This window comes from Abramis brama, assembly GCF_963993115.1.
Source record: "Abramis brama genome assembly, chromosome: 25".
NCBI classification, from domain to species: Eukaryota; Metazoa; Chordata; class Actinopteri; order Cypriniformes; family Leuciscidae; genus Abramis; species Abramis brama.
Window position 1 is genome coordinate 24,528,070 of NC_139987.1, and position 16,778 is coordinate 24,544,847.

At 41.2% G+C, this 16,778-nt stretch overlaps 2 protein-coding genes across 4 annotated transcripts; both read right to left on the bottom strand.

Annotated features, from left to right (window-relative positions):
- Positions 1 to 686: 686 nt before the first annotated feature.
- On the bottom strand, positions 687 to 7,427 carry LOC311076471 (piggyBac transposable element-derived protein 4-like). 2 transcript variants are annotated; one of them, XM_084104724.1, is made up of 3 exons: positions 7,149 to 7,427; positions 1,689 to 3,291; positions 687 to 1,405 (listed from the first exon to the last, which is right to left on the bottom strand). In XM_084104724.1, exons 2-3 carry the CDS (start codon positions 3,243 to 3,245, stop codon positions 887 to 889), a joined length of 2,076 nt encoding a protein of 691 aa, XP_083960850.1. In that variant the 5' UTR covers positions 3,246 to 3,291; positions 7,149 to 7,427; the 3' UTR covers positions 687 to 886. The 2 variants fall into 2 exon arrangements, with proteins under 2 accessions (XP_083960850.1, XP_083960851.1); XM_084104725.1 differs by lacking the exon at positions 7,149 to 7,427 and adding an exon at positions 4,644 to 6,532.
- A 793-nt stretch (positions 7,428 to 8,220) lies between these two features.
- On the bottom strand, positions 8,221 to 15,578 carry LOC311076565 (piggyBac transposable element-derived protein 4-like). 2 transcript variants are annotated; one of them, XM_084104903.1, is made up of 4 exons: positions 15,457 to 15,578; positions 14,974 to 15,053; positions 9,209 to 11,105; positions 8,221 to 8,925 (listed from the first exon to the last, which is right to left on the bottom strand). In XM_084104903.1, exons 3-4 carry the CDS (start codon positions 11,084 to 11,086, stop codon positions 8,407 to 8,409), a joined length of 2,397 nt encoding a protein of 798 aa, XP_083961029.1. In that variant the 5' UTR covers positions 11,087 to 11,105; positions 14,974 to 15,053; positions 15,457 to 15,578; the 3' UTR covers positions 8,221 to 8,406. The 2 variants fall into 2 exon arrangements, with proteins under 2 accessions (XP_083961029.1, XP_083961030.1); XM_084104904.1 differs by lacking the exon at positions 15,457 to 15,578 and having other exon boundaries at positions 14,974 to 15,099.
- Between the last annotated feature and the right edge of the window lie 1,200 nt (positions 15,579 to 16,778).

Here is a 16,778-nt window from a genome sequence, read left to right on the forward strand (position 1 = left end):
CTTGATAATCTTTAAATTATTGTTGAGGAATATATCTGCATGCGAAAGCCACAGGTTGCAGGTTCAGAATACTGTAGTGGCCTAAAACACAATCAAACCAGTGCAAATGTACCTGAAGTTTAATATCAAACAACTTGTTACTATCATCAGAAACATTGGTTGCAATACACATGTATACAAATTCCAGCTAGTAAGTTAATAAAACACAAACATCCCATCCTAAGTATTTTGAAGTAACATTTTTACTTGTTCATTTCTTTTGAAAGTTCTATGGTATTTAGTCTTAACTTACCACTAAAATTACAACATTCATTTTAAAATAAAATGAAATAATTGCTTTGATCTGCAGTAAAAACATACGCCCCATTAAACTGACAAATTAGAAAAATATGGTGTATGTACTTGAAAACACCTGCTGAAAAAAAATGACAGTGACATGAAATAACAATTATAACCAGTAGGTGGCTTGGCTTTAGTGATGCATGTTGCCTGTTCTCTGGGGCCAAATGTTCTCACAAACTCCATTTCTAGACACAAGTTTTGAATTTGGAAATATACTTATGATATACTAAACTACTACTCTTGAGTTTATCATGTTTATATTCACTTGTTTTGAAGTTTTTGCAGTGATGCCACAAATAGTTACAAAATAGTAATACAATGAATGAAAAGATGTAGAGTACACACTATTTTGTCATATTTATTTAAAACATCAAGCATCATCACCATTCAGTAACTCTAATGAAGTAAACTAATAAAAATCTCGAGAAAAAGGGGTTAATAATCAGAAGATTAGCAAAAACATTACTAAAGAGAATAAGCAAGAAAAGAATTTGTCATAAAAACTGAGTAAAAACAACAACACATAAGCAGTGACTAATCCTGTTTAAACCTTCTGTCTCTTGTTGCATGGGTAGCAGTAAGTAGTTATAACAGCGTGTGACTTGCAAATGTACATGTTACACTTATTGCACGTCATGTTGGTTTTTTTGCTCAACTTTGATTCACAGACCTGACATCTTTTCCTCTTAGTGGGGGTTGAGACTGGCGAGGGGCCGGTTTCTTTGACTTTAACAGAGCAGGCGCGTGCTTCCATCACATTGTGGTACAGAGCCTTTCCGGGGGAGGCTTCATTTACTTGAAAGAATGCTTGTGCTTCCTTTATCATATTCTGAGAGGCTGGCGTGCGGGGAATGCCTTGCCGTCTTATCATGAAGGGAGTCACCAGAGCTTCACCTAGCTCTTCCAGAAAGAGTCGCCTTTTGAAGCACTTCTGTTTGTTCCACGTAGGATCCATTTCGGTCCAGAGCACAAATGAATTGTAGGCGGAGACATCCAACATGTTAAAGAAGATAACTATTGGCCAACGCATTGTCTTTCTTTGGCAGGTGTATGTGGCAACTAGCTGGAAGTTAAATGACAAGCAAAAAACACAAAAGCTTTAGTCATCAGCTGACAATTCAGGTCACTTCATGCATGCCATTTGCCCTAAAAGTCGTGATAAGATGGAAGTAGTAACAGATCTTTTCAACTCAATTATGTGCATCCAGGTGTAACAGAATGTTGACAAAGAAAACATATGCACAGATGAATTGTTCACAATAAGATCTATAATATGCATTTAAAAAATAGATAGGATTGATTTTCATTTCATGCCAATAACGTATAAATAATGCAAAGTAAAATACCTTGTCAAGGGTGTCAACTCCACCTTTGGTCTTGTTGTAGTCTAGGATTATTTCTGGCTTCTTGTGGTCTTTGCTGCTTATTGCGGCATCTCTATGTAATGTGCTCATCAAAAGCACATTTTTGTTTTTTCTGGGACAGTAGGACACAAGAGCGTGTGTCTCGGTGAAGGCGAACATGGACGAGAGTCGGGCTCTGTGTTTGACTGACAGGAGCGCAGGAGGGAGCTCAGGCTTGTTTGATCTGACTGTTCCGATCATGGTCATTTTTCTTTGGAGCAGCTCCTCGCCGAGGGCATACGAGGTGAAAAAGTTGTCACATGTGATGGTGTGTCCCTGGAGACCAGATGTCAAGTCCAAGACCACACGCATTCCCTGGTTCTTTTCTGGCTTCCTGTCGGCAGCTTTGCCTGTGTAGATCTGCATGTTCCATGCGTAGCTCGAGCTGGCATCGCAAGCTGCCCAGATTTTAATTCCATACTTGCTCGGTTTACTCGGCATGTATTGTTTGAAAGGACAGCGACCTCTGAAAGGGACCAAGCACTCGTCCACAGTGACGCTCGGGCCTGGATTGTACAAGAGCGGCAGACGTTGGACCCATTTTTCCCAGATGTCCCTTATTGGTGCCAGCTTGTCACCTCTCTTTCGGTCAGACCCTGCATCCTTTCTATAAAAGCAGAAGATCCTTGACATGATGGAAAAAGTTTTCAAAGGCATGGTAGCACGAAAAATTGCCCTCCCCGACACACCGCCCCATAAGCTACCCAAAGCCTCATGGTGGGATCGATACACGCCTGCCAGAATCAACAGACCTAAATAGGCCTGTATGTCCGTCCAGTCCAGGATTTTCCAGGCTTTACCAAAAACACGTTTCCCCTCTAAATTGGACATTTCAATCAAAATCTTTTTAATGTTATTTGGGAAAAACAATTCAAATGTTGATATTATGTCTTTGGCATTGGAACATGCAAACTTGGTTGGTCCAGGGGTCATTTTGATGACACGATGAGTTGGTATTCTCCCTCGTTTATCTGAAGGAGTTGTTGAAGTCCACAATATGTTCCCGTTTTTGGACTGGTAAGCAGCATCTGGCTCAGGAGGATCCAATTCCTCTTCCTCTTCTCCATCAGTAGAGTGATAGTCTGGGTCAAATTCTGTATTGTCCTCTGTTTCAGAAGCTTGATTGAAGAGCTCATCCTCTGGCTCAGCTTCTCCTTCCAGGTATAGCTCTTCCATCCATCCATCACTTGAATGTAGGGTCGCGTCTCTTTCCTCTTCCATGCATCCATCACTTGAATGTAGGGTTGCGTCTCTTTCCTCTTCCATGCATCCATCACTTGAATGTAGGATCGCATCTCTTTCCTCTTCCATGCATCCATCACTTGAATGTAGGGTCGCCTCTCTTTCCTCTTCTATGCATTCATCACTTGAATGTAGGGTCGCGTCTCTTTCCTCTTCCATGCATCCATCACTTGTTATAGGTAGTATCGCATCTGTTTCCTCTTCACTAGAATCAAGTAATTCGACCAGGACCTCAGCAATATTAAACCGTCTCTCCATGCCGTCTCTTCCTCTTAAACCGTCTCTTGTGCAGCTTCAGAAAGAACTGCAAGTAAGGTCCAAGGAAGCCACATTTATAACCTTAGTTGTTATACTTGATAGGGTAAAATGTCTTGTAATACTACAGTAAAACATGTATTAAAACCACATTGGGAGTACATTTTATTGTATGTCCTTATTCAAATTATAAGCTCTGGGACAGATAATGCTTATTTTTAAAGCTAGTGATGTGAATAGGTTTGTGTGATGCTTAAGGCTACGATATATCATTACAGCCTTGCCCCATCTGGCCCGGTTCATTCTTAAGCTGCGTTTAAGTCCAGTTTTTTTAATGCCCTTCCCTCGCTAACTTCCCTCCATCTCGTTCACTAAGATGTACTTTATTATTTACGTTGCATGAGTGCCCACTACTGGCGGAACCCTTGAAAACCCGTCAAAATAACTCCAAAATCATACACTAGAGTTGTGTCGGGTGGGGGTAAATTAAGTGTGACTTTTGTGGTGCATTGCAGTCTTTGGATCTGCCTGAAGTGTATATATGGAGTAGACTCGCTCCATCAGTCAAAATCGCGGGGTCGAGGGTCTGTCCAAATGAACTTCACTCGTCCACTTGACGAAGTTGAATGCACTTCAAAATGGCGGAGGGGAATTTTGAAATGTTAAATTAGAGATAAAGAATTAGGTGTGTTTGACTTCATGCAGTGCTGTGCAGCCAAATCGGCATCTGATTTTAAGCAGTACATGCAATTTTAGTTTAATTTATGACAGCACCTTTGCCAAGTCACTGTGATGTATGCCATCAAAGCACTGCAAGAGTACGGAGCCCCTAAAGGGACATGGTGAAGCAAAAAAATATGAGATGGACGAAAAATGATGTCAATGCTTTTGCGTTCTTTCGCAAATGTTCTGCATTCCCTCAAGAAACTTTGCATTCGTTCGCAAAGAGCTCAAAAGGGACGGAGCCCCTAAAGGGACATGGTGGTGAAAAAAATATGAGATGGGAGGAAAAATAACTCATTGGTTTTGCGTTCTCTCACAAATGTTTTGTGTTCCCCCAAGAAACTTTGTGTTCGCTCATTTTTTTGCGAGCGAACGCAAAGTTTCTTGGGGGATTGCAAAGGTTTTGTTAGCAAGCACAACATTTCTTGCAGATATCAATGAATATGACAAATAGTGCATCTAATCCGCAAACACCACGTGCGCAATAAGCAGCAAAAAAGAACTCAATTTATTACTGAGAGGTGGCTTTTTGTGCGCATACTTTGGTTGTGAGCACAAAATCTGCAGGAATGAGTAAAATTATACGCAATGCGCGCATTCCATAGACAGTAAAAGAAATGGACACAGCGACCCCATTGGATTCAACGGAGAAAAGTGAAGTCAATTAGAAGCACTCACTTCCTGATGGCTGAGCGTACTGCGCAGACTCAAACTGAGCTTGACGACGTAGATGTGACGTGAGCAACCCGTCTGTCTTCTAGTAGCTGTGCCAAGATAAATCTGAATCATTCCCTTCCGAAACTTGCAGAGACGGAGAGTGTAAGTAGGAGGTGTCCATGAGCTAGGAGCAGGAGAAACTTTTGCTAAGTATTCTGATGAATTATTTTGTCATTTTGCCTCCACGTCCCCCCGATTGCCCGCGAGCTTCTCCTCCTGTCCATACGGTAATTTCTCTACTGTGCGACAGAGAGTCGTGTGGTTATGACGCAATCGTTAGCCTATTTTTACAAAAACGGCTTCTATGGGGCCATAATGTAAGATACAAGGTAATGGAGCCTTTAATACATTTTCATGTTTCTTTAGAAATAAATAATGGACAAATGGAGTCTTTAAACACCTCAGATGTAAAGTTATTCGCTGTCAAAGTGACGCCAAAATGAATGGGAGTCAATGGATGCTAACAGCAGGTGGGGGTCCGCTAATCAATGGCGGCGCCCGGGGAAGCTTCAATGTTTTCCGAAACATTGGGGGCTCGCATTCCCATGCCCTGTAATACCACCAATATTCATCTGGAGCAAATGAAGGGGAGGCGGGGATGAGAGAGAGAGAAAGCGCACTGGTATCGTGTCCCTATTCTGCGGAAAATGAGTATTGGAAACATTTCAGTTATTTTAGTATTGATGTCTCGAAAAATTTATATTTTTGACAACACTACCTTGCACTTCGTTTATTATTTCAGATGCTTTTTTAAAAGAATACAATTGAAAAATGTGTATACATATACAAAATTCACCCCGTCAAAGTGGCTAGTAGAGAGTGACTGTTACACGCAGTTGAAATCCACCCACATTTGGCATTGTGTGTGTATATATATTGCTTTGGCAACACTGTTCTACTCCTAATTTATGCCCAATAAATCGAGAGGCTGCTCACTGCAGAGCCATGGGTGGAGTGTGAAGTCCAGCTCCCCCTATCTGGATGTAATTTGGGTGTAATGGGTGGAGCTAGAAGGATTAACCACACCCTAACCCCACCATAACTGTAGGCTTATTTTGGCGCTTTTCCACTGCATGGTACGGTACGGCTCGGTTCGGTACGGCACGCTTTGGCGCTTTTCCACTGCATGGTACGGTACGGCTCGGTTCGGTACGGCTCACTTATGGCGCATTTCCACTGCATGGTATGGTACGGTACGGCTCGCTTCGGCTCGCTTTAAATGGTACCACCTCTGTTGAGGTTCCAAGCGTACCGTACCGATACTAAAATGTGACGTGAAAACACTGCAGATCACTGATTGGTCAAACAGAATCATCATCACTACCAGCATCATTATATTTACGACACGAGACACTAAACCCGCTAGATTTAAATAGCCAGTAGACAACAGCCAACACTGTAGCGCCTGTTTTAAAAGTATTTGCTTTAAAAAAAAGAGAGAGAGTATAAACTTCAAAAAAAGAAATGGCTGAATCGTGGTCAGTGGACGAGGTGCAGACGTGCCTCTCGTTGGTTGCCGAGGAGTGGATGGGGAAACACGGAATTAAAAATTCGCATTTAATATGATGATGTCATGGCAGTAGAGACGGCAACTATAACGATCAGTCCCACCCACTTTGAAGCGGTACTAACTGCAGTGGAAAAGCAACTGAGCTAAAGCGAACCGAACCGTGCCGTACCGAGTCGAGTCGTACCACGCAGTGGAAAAGCGAAGCGAGTCGAACCGTACCGAGCCGAACCGAGCCGTACCATGCAGTGGAAAAGCGCCATTTGACTTGAACCGACGCTGCACAGACCGATCGGTGAACGACATCAAAATACCGCGAGAGAGAATATTGAGCAGACGGCTCCTTTCCTTATGCTTTTGAATAGCTCTCGCAGTACTTTGATGTAACATAAACCGATCGGTCTGTGCAGCGCCGGTTCAAGTCGAACAAGCATATCCCTCAAACCATGACGTCCAGAGAGGTGGAGCTGGATGTCATATGGCTCTGCAGTGAGCACCACTTGAAAAAATATTTTTTTTGTTTTGTTTTTTTGACAAATTAAAACAACGATAACAATATTGTCATGTGTTATAGCCTGATTGATTAGTTGATTTTATTTGACAATGTATTTAATAATTGCTATGTTTTGTAGTCCGATGTATTAACAATAGTCGATCAAATTTTGACTTTTTATTTAACCACTTAGACTTAACGAATCTAGTCCATCTTTAGTGTGCTCAAATGGTTAAATTTTAAATGTGCTTAAAATGACCGAACAGAACCGGGGGTTTAAAACTATTAGCAAAATGGCAGCAACTGGAATGTGAACAAATCCTGCACGAGGTCTTTGCACTTTTGTGTAAAAAAACGATGAAACGCGCCATGACTTTTGAAAAATAAAAATAACGCCAATGAAGATTACATATCTGTGAGGCTTTTTTGTTGCTGGAATTCAAAGCAAACTTTGTGTGCATCTTACCTTATCTACACGAGATGTTTTGGATTGCACACTTATGGAATCCTTCCTGTTATTCCCGTGTATTTCAGAAGCAGACTCTGCGTGAGGAACCGATGAGATTAGCACGAACACCAGCGCTGCATTCAGACGGAAACGTCCATGTGCTGCTGATTACTGTAATATCTGCAAGAATACTGTTTCCTTGAGTCCAGGGGTGCAGAAATTGTAGATATGACCATTTTATTGACACTGTAATGAAGCAGAAGCATGCGCCCTCTGGTGATGCACATGTACAGTCATGCAGATGTTACACACAACGGAATCATATCTGAAGAATATTGTCGATGCATCCCGAATGTCCAATTAAAGAATTAGTGAAAATTCAGACGACAATGTTGTAATCTAGCTGGTACTTCGCAATAAAGAGCATCATGGACTGTTTTTTCCCCTGATATAAATTGGGGGGTTAATAATGGATTCCCTTACACAATAATAATGAAAACATTATGCATGCAAATAACTGCTTGATCATCTTTTAATTATTTTTGAGGAATATATCTGCATGCGAAAGCCACAGGTTCAGAATACAGTAGTGGCCTAAAAACACAAACCAGTGCAAAAGTACCTGAAGTTTACTATCAAACAACTGGTTACTATCATCAGCATTGGTTGCAATACACATGTATACAAATTCCAGCAAGTAAGTTAATAAAAAACAACATCCCATCCTAGGTATTTTTTAATTTTCCTAAGTAAAATTTTAAGTAATATCACTTAACTAGTTCATTTCTTTTGAAAGTTCTATGGTATTTAGACTTAACTTACCTCTTAAATTACTCACTCAAAATGAAATAATTGTTTTGATCTGCAGTTGATGCATGTTGCCTGTTCTCTGGGGCCAAATGTTCTCACAAACTCCATTTCTAGACACAGGTTTTGAATTTGGAAATATACTTATGATATACTTAGAAACTAGTACTCTTGAGTTTATCATGTTTATATTCACTTGTTTTGAAGTGTCAGTTTTTGCAGTGATGCCACAAATAGTTACAAAATAGTGATACAATGAATGAAAAGACGTACACACTATTTTGTCATATAATTTATTTAAAACATCAACATTCAGTAACTCTAATGAAGTAAACTAATACAAATCTTGAGAAAAAGGGGTTAATAATCAGAAGATTAGCAAAAACATTACTAAAGAGAATAAGCAAGAAAAGAATTTGTCATAAAAACTGAGTAAAAACAACAACACATAAGCAGTGACTAATCTTGTTTAAACCTTCTTTCTCTTGTTGCATGGGTGGCAGTAAGTAGTTATAACAGCGTGTGACTTGCAAATGTACATGTTACACTTATTGCATGTCATGTTGGTTTTTTTGCTCAACTTTGATTCACAGACCTGACATCTTTTCCTCTTAGAGGGGGTTGAGACTGGCGAGGGGCCGGTTTCTTTGACTTTAACAGAGCAGGCGCGTGCTTCCATCACATTGTGGTACAGAGCCTTTCTGGGGGAGGCTTCATTTACTTGAAAGAATGCTTGTGCTTCCTTTATCATATTCTGAGAGGCTGGCGTGCGGGGAATGCCTTGCCGTCTTATCATGAAGGGAGTCACCAGAGCTTCACCTAGCTCTTCCAGAAAGAGTCGCCTTTTGAAGCACTTCTGTTTGTTCCACATAGGATCCATTTCGGTCCAGAGCACAAATGAATTGTAGGCGGAGACATCCAACATGTTAAAGAAGATAACTATTGGCCAACGCATTGTCTTTCTTTGGCAGGTGTATGTGGCAACTAGCTGGAAGTTAAATGACAAGCAAAAAACACAAAAGCTTTAGTCATCAGCTGACAATTCAGTTCACTTCATACATGCCATTTGCCCTAAAAGTCGTGATAAGATGGAAGTAGTAACAGATCTTTTCAACTCTATTATGTACATCCAGGTGTAACAGAATTTTGACAGAGAAAACATATGCACAGATGAATTGTTTACAATAAGATCTATAATATGCATTTAGAAAATAGATAGGGTTGATTTTCATTTCATGCCAATAACGTATAAATAATGCAAAGTAAAATACCTGGTCAAGGGTGTCAACTCCACCTTTGGTCTTGTTGTAGTCTAGGATTATTTCCGGCTTCTTGTGGTCTTTGCTGCTTATTGCGGCATCTCTATGTAATGTGCTCATCAAAAGCACATTTTTGTTTTTTCTGGGACAGTAGGACACGAGAGCGTGTGTCTCGGTGAAGGCGAACATGGACGAGAGTCGGGCTCTGTGTTTTACTGACAGGAGCGCAGGAGGGAGCTCAGGCTTGTTTGATCTGACTGTTCCGATCATGGTCATTTTTCTTTGGAGCAGCTCCTCGCCGAGGGCATATGAGGTGAAAAAGTTGTCACATGTGATGGTGTGTCCCTGGAGACCGGATGTCATGTCCAAGACCACACGCATTCCCTGGTTCTTTTCTGGCTTCCTGTCGGCAGCTTTGCCTGTGTAGATCTGCATGTTCCATGCGTAGCTCGAGCTGGCATCGCAAGCCGCCCAGATTTTAATTCCATACTTGCTCGGTTTACTCGGCATGTATTGTTTGAAAGGACAGCGACCTCTGAAAGGGACCAAGCACTCGTCCACAGTGACGCTCGGGCCTGGATTGTACAAAAGCGGCAGGCGTTGGACCCATTTTTCCCAGATGTCCCTTATTGGTGCCAGCTTGTCACCTCTCTTTCGGTCAGACCCTGCATCCTTTCTATAAAAGCAGAAGATCCTTGACATGATGGAAAAAGTTTTCAAAGGCATGGTAGCACGAAAAATTGCCCTCCCCGACACACCGCCCCATAAGCTACCCAAAGCCTCATGGTGGGATCGATACACGCCTGCCAGAATCAACAGACCGAAATAGGCCTGTATGTCCGTCCAGTCCAGGCTTTTCCAGGCTTTACCACAAACACGTTTCCCCTCTAAATTGGACATTTCAATCAAAATCTTTTTAATGTTATTTGGGAAAAACAATTCAAATGTTGATATTATGTCTTTGGCATTGGAACATGCAAACCTGGTTGGTCCAGGGGTCATTTTGATGACACGATGAGTTGGTATTCTCCCTCGTTTATCTGAAGGAGTTGTTGAAGTCCACAATATGTTCCCGTTTTTGGACTGGTAAGCAGCATCCGGCTCAGGAGGGTCCTCTTCCTCTTCCTCTTCCTCTTCTCCATCAGTAGAGTGATAGTCTGGGTCGAATTCTGTATTGTCCTCTGTTTCAGAAGTTTGATCGAAGAGCTCCTCCTCTGGCTCAGCTTCTCCTTCCAGGTATCTTTCCTCTTCTATCCATCCATCACTTGTATGTAGGGTTGCATATCTTTCCTCTTCAATGCATCCATCACTTGAATGCAGGGTCGCGTCTCTTTCCTCTTCCATGCATCCATCACTTGAATGTGGGGTCGCGTCTCTTTCCTCTTCCATGCATCCATCACTTGAATGTGGGGTTGCATATCTTTCCTCTTCCATGCATCCATCACTTGTATGTAGGGTTGCATATCTTTCCTCTTCAATGCATCCATCACTTGTATGTGGGGTCGCGTCTCTTTCCTGTTCTATGCTTCCATCACTTGTATGTGGGGTTGCATATCTTTCCTCTTCCATGCATCCATCACTTGTATGTAGGGTTGCATATCTTTCCTCTTCAATGCATCCATCACTTGTATGAGGGGTCGCGTCTCTTTCCTCTTCTATGCTTTCATCACTTGTATGTGGGGTTGCATATCTTTCCTCTTCCATGCATCCACCACTTGTATGTAGGGTTGCATATCTTTCCTCTTCAATGCATCCATCACTTGTATGTGGGGTCGCGTCTCTTTCCTCTTCTATGCTTCCATCACTTGTATGTGGGGTCGTGTCTCTTTCCTCTTCTCTGGATTCAAATAAACGAACCAGGGACTCCACAACATTAAACCGTCTCTTCATTATTCAGCTACAGAATGAACTGCAAGCAAGGTCCAAGGGAAGCCACATTTAGAATTCAATTTGTAATACTTGTTAGTAGGGCTGCACGTTTTCAAGTTTTTCATTAACCGTTAACCGAGGCCCTTAGCGGTTAATACTCGGTTAACCATAGTGTGCGCGCCGCAACCCCAGATAGGCGTAATTTGCGGGTGGGACATGTCCCCAACACTATTTTCTAAGGTCGATATTGTCCCCACCACTTTTGAAACATCTCGCGGCACGAATACCAATACAAATAAACAAAACATCTCCAGTTAACTATTCATTTAATTCGTTCGTTTTTTTTTAGGCGATCTAACGCTGAAATGTTTTGTTTTTTAAATCAAATGATCAAAGTGCTCGTTGCCGCTGCGATCGAGAAGGGTCTTGTAAAACGTGCTGAGGTATTATTTCGTGGCCACGAAACAATTCACCAAAAAAAAAAAAAAAAAAGGAATAAAAAGCTGTAGGCTACGAGAATAGTCGGCCTTCACTGAAGAGCTATCTTCACAGGTAAGAAAAACAGTTTAATAATTATTTTTAATTCGTGGCCACGAAATAATTCACCTAAATATTCACCAATTCACAAAAAATAGGTCTTTAGCATTCACTAATAGTATCAAACTGTTTTTGGCCACGTTGTAATTCGTAAAATCAAAATGAGGGAGGGAATTAGTTCAACGTGTCCACGATTTATTAAAACGAGGGAACAAATAAGTAACAACTAATTATTTAGATCAGTTGACAGGGCGCATAAGAACAAACTGTGAGAGAGCCCCGGCCGCGCGCGCGCGCACTCTCACCGCCTTCAAACAACACGAGCGCTGTATTGCTCTCTCTCCCTCGTGCATATCAACACAATAGTAAAAGGTCGGAAGACCGATTGTGTTTTATAGATTAGTAGTTTGTTCATATAAAGTGTTTGATTAGCAAGTACATGTTTAGGAAATGCATAATACAAATTGTATGGGTTAATGTAACGGTAAACGGACTCTCCGGGAGTCCGGGTAAAACTGTTGTGATGAAACTGCGCATGCGCGGGGTAAAACTGCTGGGGTAAAGCTGTGGCTCTGCGGCTCTGCAGACAGATATTATTGTGCTGCGATCAGTGGCGCGGATACTATGTTTGTTTCTGGCTCGCGCACAGCCTTCACTCTCGGACGTGCGCTTTCTTTGCCCGCTTCATATTAGAAAACTGGTCTAGCGGTCTCTGGTGGTTCAAAAATGTATTACAACTAAATTCAATGCACGCCATTGACGCCACTTAACCGAGCAAAATGTTTCACTCGGTTACGCAATTTTTAACGGTTAATCGGTTAATCGGTTAACCATGGACACCCCTACTTGTTAGGATCAAATGTGCTCTAATACTAAAACAGTGAAACATGTTGAAAAACACTTTGGAAGAACAATTTGGTGTCTTTACAATTAAAATTAAAAGATGACACTTTTCTTCAAAGCTAGTGATGTGCAAAGGTTTGTGTGTTTAGGGTTTAGGCATAATAAGGATAAGGATAAGAGATGTGTTATTTGCCGGCTCTGAAAACAATTGAAGCCTTTGAAATGTCATCACTGAAGTAGTCAAATAACCTTGACTACAAAATGTTTTGTTGATTCCAATAAAATGGATGGTTTTAAAATACTACTGCTTTTACATAAAGAATGATTAATGAACAAGTAATTATTATCAACAATTACATTTTAACAAAATTGTATTTTTTCTGTCAATTTAGATTTAATGACAGACATTCTGTAATATGGTTAAAATCATATTCTATACAGATGTCACTGTTAGATTGCAAGGAGTGTTCATGCATAATTAATTAAAAAACTGGATAAAGTTTGTCAAGAAATTTTTTGAAGTTGGCTTGAAAAAGCCTAGTCAGAAAGTAGTTTTCAAAAGCATGATGTTTAAAGGTTTAAGGCCATGCAGTCGATCAGAAGATGTTGCAAGAAGGGGGGATGGGGGCTTAAAAGCAGATCAAAGGCATAGTCTGTCTGTCTGCTTAGATTTGAACTGTTCACTGTTGGAGTTTGAACAATCTTAACTCATTCCAAATTAATCAATAGAATCAGAGTTAAAAGAAGCAGGTCAGTGGAACGAAAAAGAGCGCAAGGTCTAGAGATGCGTTTTTTAAAAGTTAAACTTATTTTAACTTGAGCGCCGTGTTTTTAGAAAGCCATGACATGAGCAAGACGCTGCAAAAGATGCGAGCACAATGGTCATACACTTCCTTCTAGTGCATGTTTACATAGAAAAAACAATGGAAAAGTAGGGCAGTGGAATGGAAAAACCAAGTGGCAACATTCCTGGCTCTCTCTTGAAACCAACACGAAAGTGACTTAAACTACAATTCATCAACTGGCCGCTAGAGACGGGCTGCAAAAGAGAGTCAATCCCATTGACCCCCCATGTTAAAATTCCCAACTTAACGGCAGAAAAAAATGTGTTTACAACCTGGTGCAAAAAGTGGTTTGGTCTATATAGCAAATTTTGCCCTTCATGACAACTGTGAGGGAGGTGAATTTTTTTTAGAACTTATCCATTTAAATTATATTAAGCCTTAAATGTATGCATAATTAAGGGCGTGGCCACTTGAGTGACAGGTGGATTGCCGCTGATGTCACTACTAGCCGTTTGTCTGCCATCTGTTAGCCGCCACGTCACCTCAGCTAATCCTGCCTTTTTGCCCATTTTCATTTTTCCGGGAGTGGCGCGATGCCAAGATGGCGATGGCCAGCTCCGCCCACTTTGAGTTTCAAAAATGCTCTTCAGAAACCTAAAGATGACATCACGGACACTACGTCCATATTTTTTTACAGTCTATGGGAAAAAACATTCTCTGTGAACGGCCCCTAACAAACACAACAAACGCCATCCGAAATGGCCTACTGAGTAGGTACTACATTTTAATTTGAAATTACTTTGCGACCGTTAAAAAAAGTACGCTCTACAGTATGAATATGGGTAGTATGAATGAAACGTATTACATCCACCATGTTGTTACGGTCATGTGATCTACCCGCATCAGTTGTGTCGCTTCACTTGCATTTATAAATACCCTCCCGTGGCCTCATGGGATAGTAAAGTGTCCATCAAATGCACACTTCAGAATCTCTGCGGAAGTAGGTGAATTCCCGCCTAGAGCTCAAGTGTGCAACCTGCATTTTACGCGGGATTGCTGCTCCAACACAATAAAGGTGGAAATGGGCTTCTTCTCACCCCCAGTATTTTTCAAATATTGCCAGGGGTGGAGTCAGGCTTTAGTTACCCTTTAAAATAGCTTATTTCTCTGGATTTAAACATTGTTGGAGACATTTGGGATAATGTAAAATACATAAATCAACAAAATATATAACGTTGTTCTAGTGGTTTTGGGATTTTAATCAAATAATTTTAAAATGTTGTGCCTTTAACTGATTAGATCATTGTTCTCTTTGCTATTTGTTGCATTTTGTGAATGCATGTTTTATTGCTGTGTGTGGCTATATATACGTTTCTTATTCCTTTGGCAACATTCTAAAGCCATGACAGTAAAGTTAATCTGAATTAAAATGTTGATGTTGAAAAAAATGAAAAAAATGAAAAAAGCTCGTGCTATAGCGTCGCCCATTCATTTCTTTGCCCGTGTAGATATGGGTGAAATATAAACAAAATGGCAGCACCTGGAATGTGAAAAGATCAATCCATTCACATTATATCTTTGCACCTAATATCAAATGTATTCTTCTTTGTGTGTGTAAAATAATGTAAAATACTGTCAATACGATGAAACGCATCATTACATTTGAAAAGTCGCCTAGTAAACAATAAACATAGGTGAGGCTTTTATGGCTTTAATTCAAATCAACCTTTGTGTGCATCTTACCTTATCTACACGAGATGTTTTGGATTGCACACAAATCCTTTATGGAATCCTGTTATTCCCGTGTATTTCAGAAACAGAATCTGCGTGAGGGACAGATGCATAAGATTAGCACCAGCGGCTAATATAACATTCAGACGGAAAAGAGCTGATTACTGTAATATCTGCAATAATACTGCTTCCTTGGGTTCAGGGGTGCAGAAATTGCAGATATGACCATATTATTGGCGAAGTAAATGGAGCAGTAGAGCACTCCTCATGGCCAGTGCACGCGCCCTCTGGAGATGCACATGTACAGTCATGCAGATGTTGCACACAACCGAATCATATCTGAATAATATTTTCGATGCTGCCCGAATGTTCAATGAAAAAATTAGTGAAAATTCCGACGACAATGTTGCAATCTAGCAGGAAATTTGCAATAAAGTACATCATGGATGTCCCCCACCCCACGATAAATTGGGGATTAATATTGGATTTCCTTACCAATAATGAAAACACTTATGCATCTATGCATGCAAATACTACTTGATAATGTTTTAATTATTGTTGAGGAATATATCTGCATGCGTTGCGGAGTCCATAGGTTCAGGTTGCAGGTTCAGAATGCAGTAGGTGTGTCCTAAAACTGAGGTTATAATTTGGCGATCAGGGTTGCCAGGTTTTCGTAACACAACCAGGCCAATTTCTATTAAAAGAGCAACCCACGGCAACAGTGTACAATGTAAAGGAAGCCCACCTGGCAACACTGGTGGTGGCGATAACACCACTTTGTTTTTGTTTTTTTAGTCAAGTCAAGTCAAGTGTTTTTATTGTCAATTCTTCCACATGTACGGCACATACATACAGAGAATCGAAATTGCGTTAATCTCCCACCCTTGGTGCATACAGTTAACATTAAGACACTGACAGTAGACGTTCAATTACAGATAAATACAGTTTGAACATGTACATACAACTATACAACTACAGATATACAAATACAATGAGGACATTATATAAATAAATAAAAAATAAGAGATAAAGTGACATAAGGCACATGGCAAATAGAGAGTAAAACAGTTCAATAAAACAAAACTTCAGGTATAAGTATATGTAAATTGTATATACGTGTATACGTGTAGTGCACAAAGAGCTTATCAGTCTGTTTAAAGTGATATAAGAACAGTCTTTTTTATCAGACTATCCCAAGAGGTAGTTAGTTAGTTTGCAGTCAATGCTGGATGAGGTAGTGAACAGTCCAATGCTGCACAAGTGTCAAGTGCTGGTCACAGATTTAAGGGGGGGGGGGGGGGGGGGGGGGGGGGGGGTATGGGTATGGGCAAGGATGAGAGGGAGTTCAGCTTCCTGACAGCCTGATGTATGAAGCTGTCCTTCAATCTGCTGGTCCTCGCCTGGAGACTCCGCAGTCTCCTTCCTGATGGCATCAGATTGAAGAAGCTGTGTGTCGGGTGGGTGGGATCACCTGCAATGCGAAGGGCTTTGCGGGTGAGACGGGTGCTGTAGATGTCTTGGAGGGAGGGAAGAGAGACACCAACGATCTTCTCAGCTGCTCTCACTATGCGTTGAAGTGATTTGCGGCAGGATGCGTTGCAGGCACCATACCACACAGTGATGCAGCTAGTTAGGATGCTCTCGATGGTGCCTCTGTAGAAGGTGCACATGATGGGGCCCGGGGCTCTGGCTCTTCTAAGTTTGCGGAGGAAGTAGAGACGCTGCTGTGCTTTCTTGGCCAGTGCAACAGTGTTGTTAGTCCAGGAGAGGTCCTCTGTGATGTGCACACCCAGGAACTTGGTGCTGCTCACTCT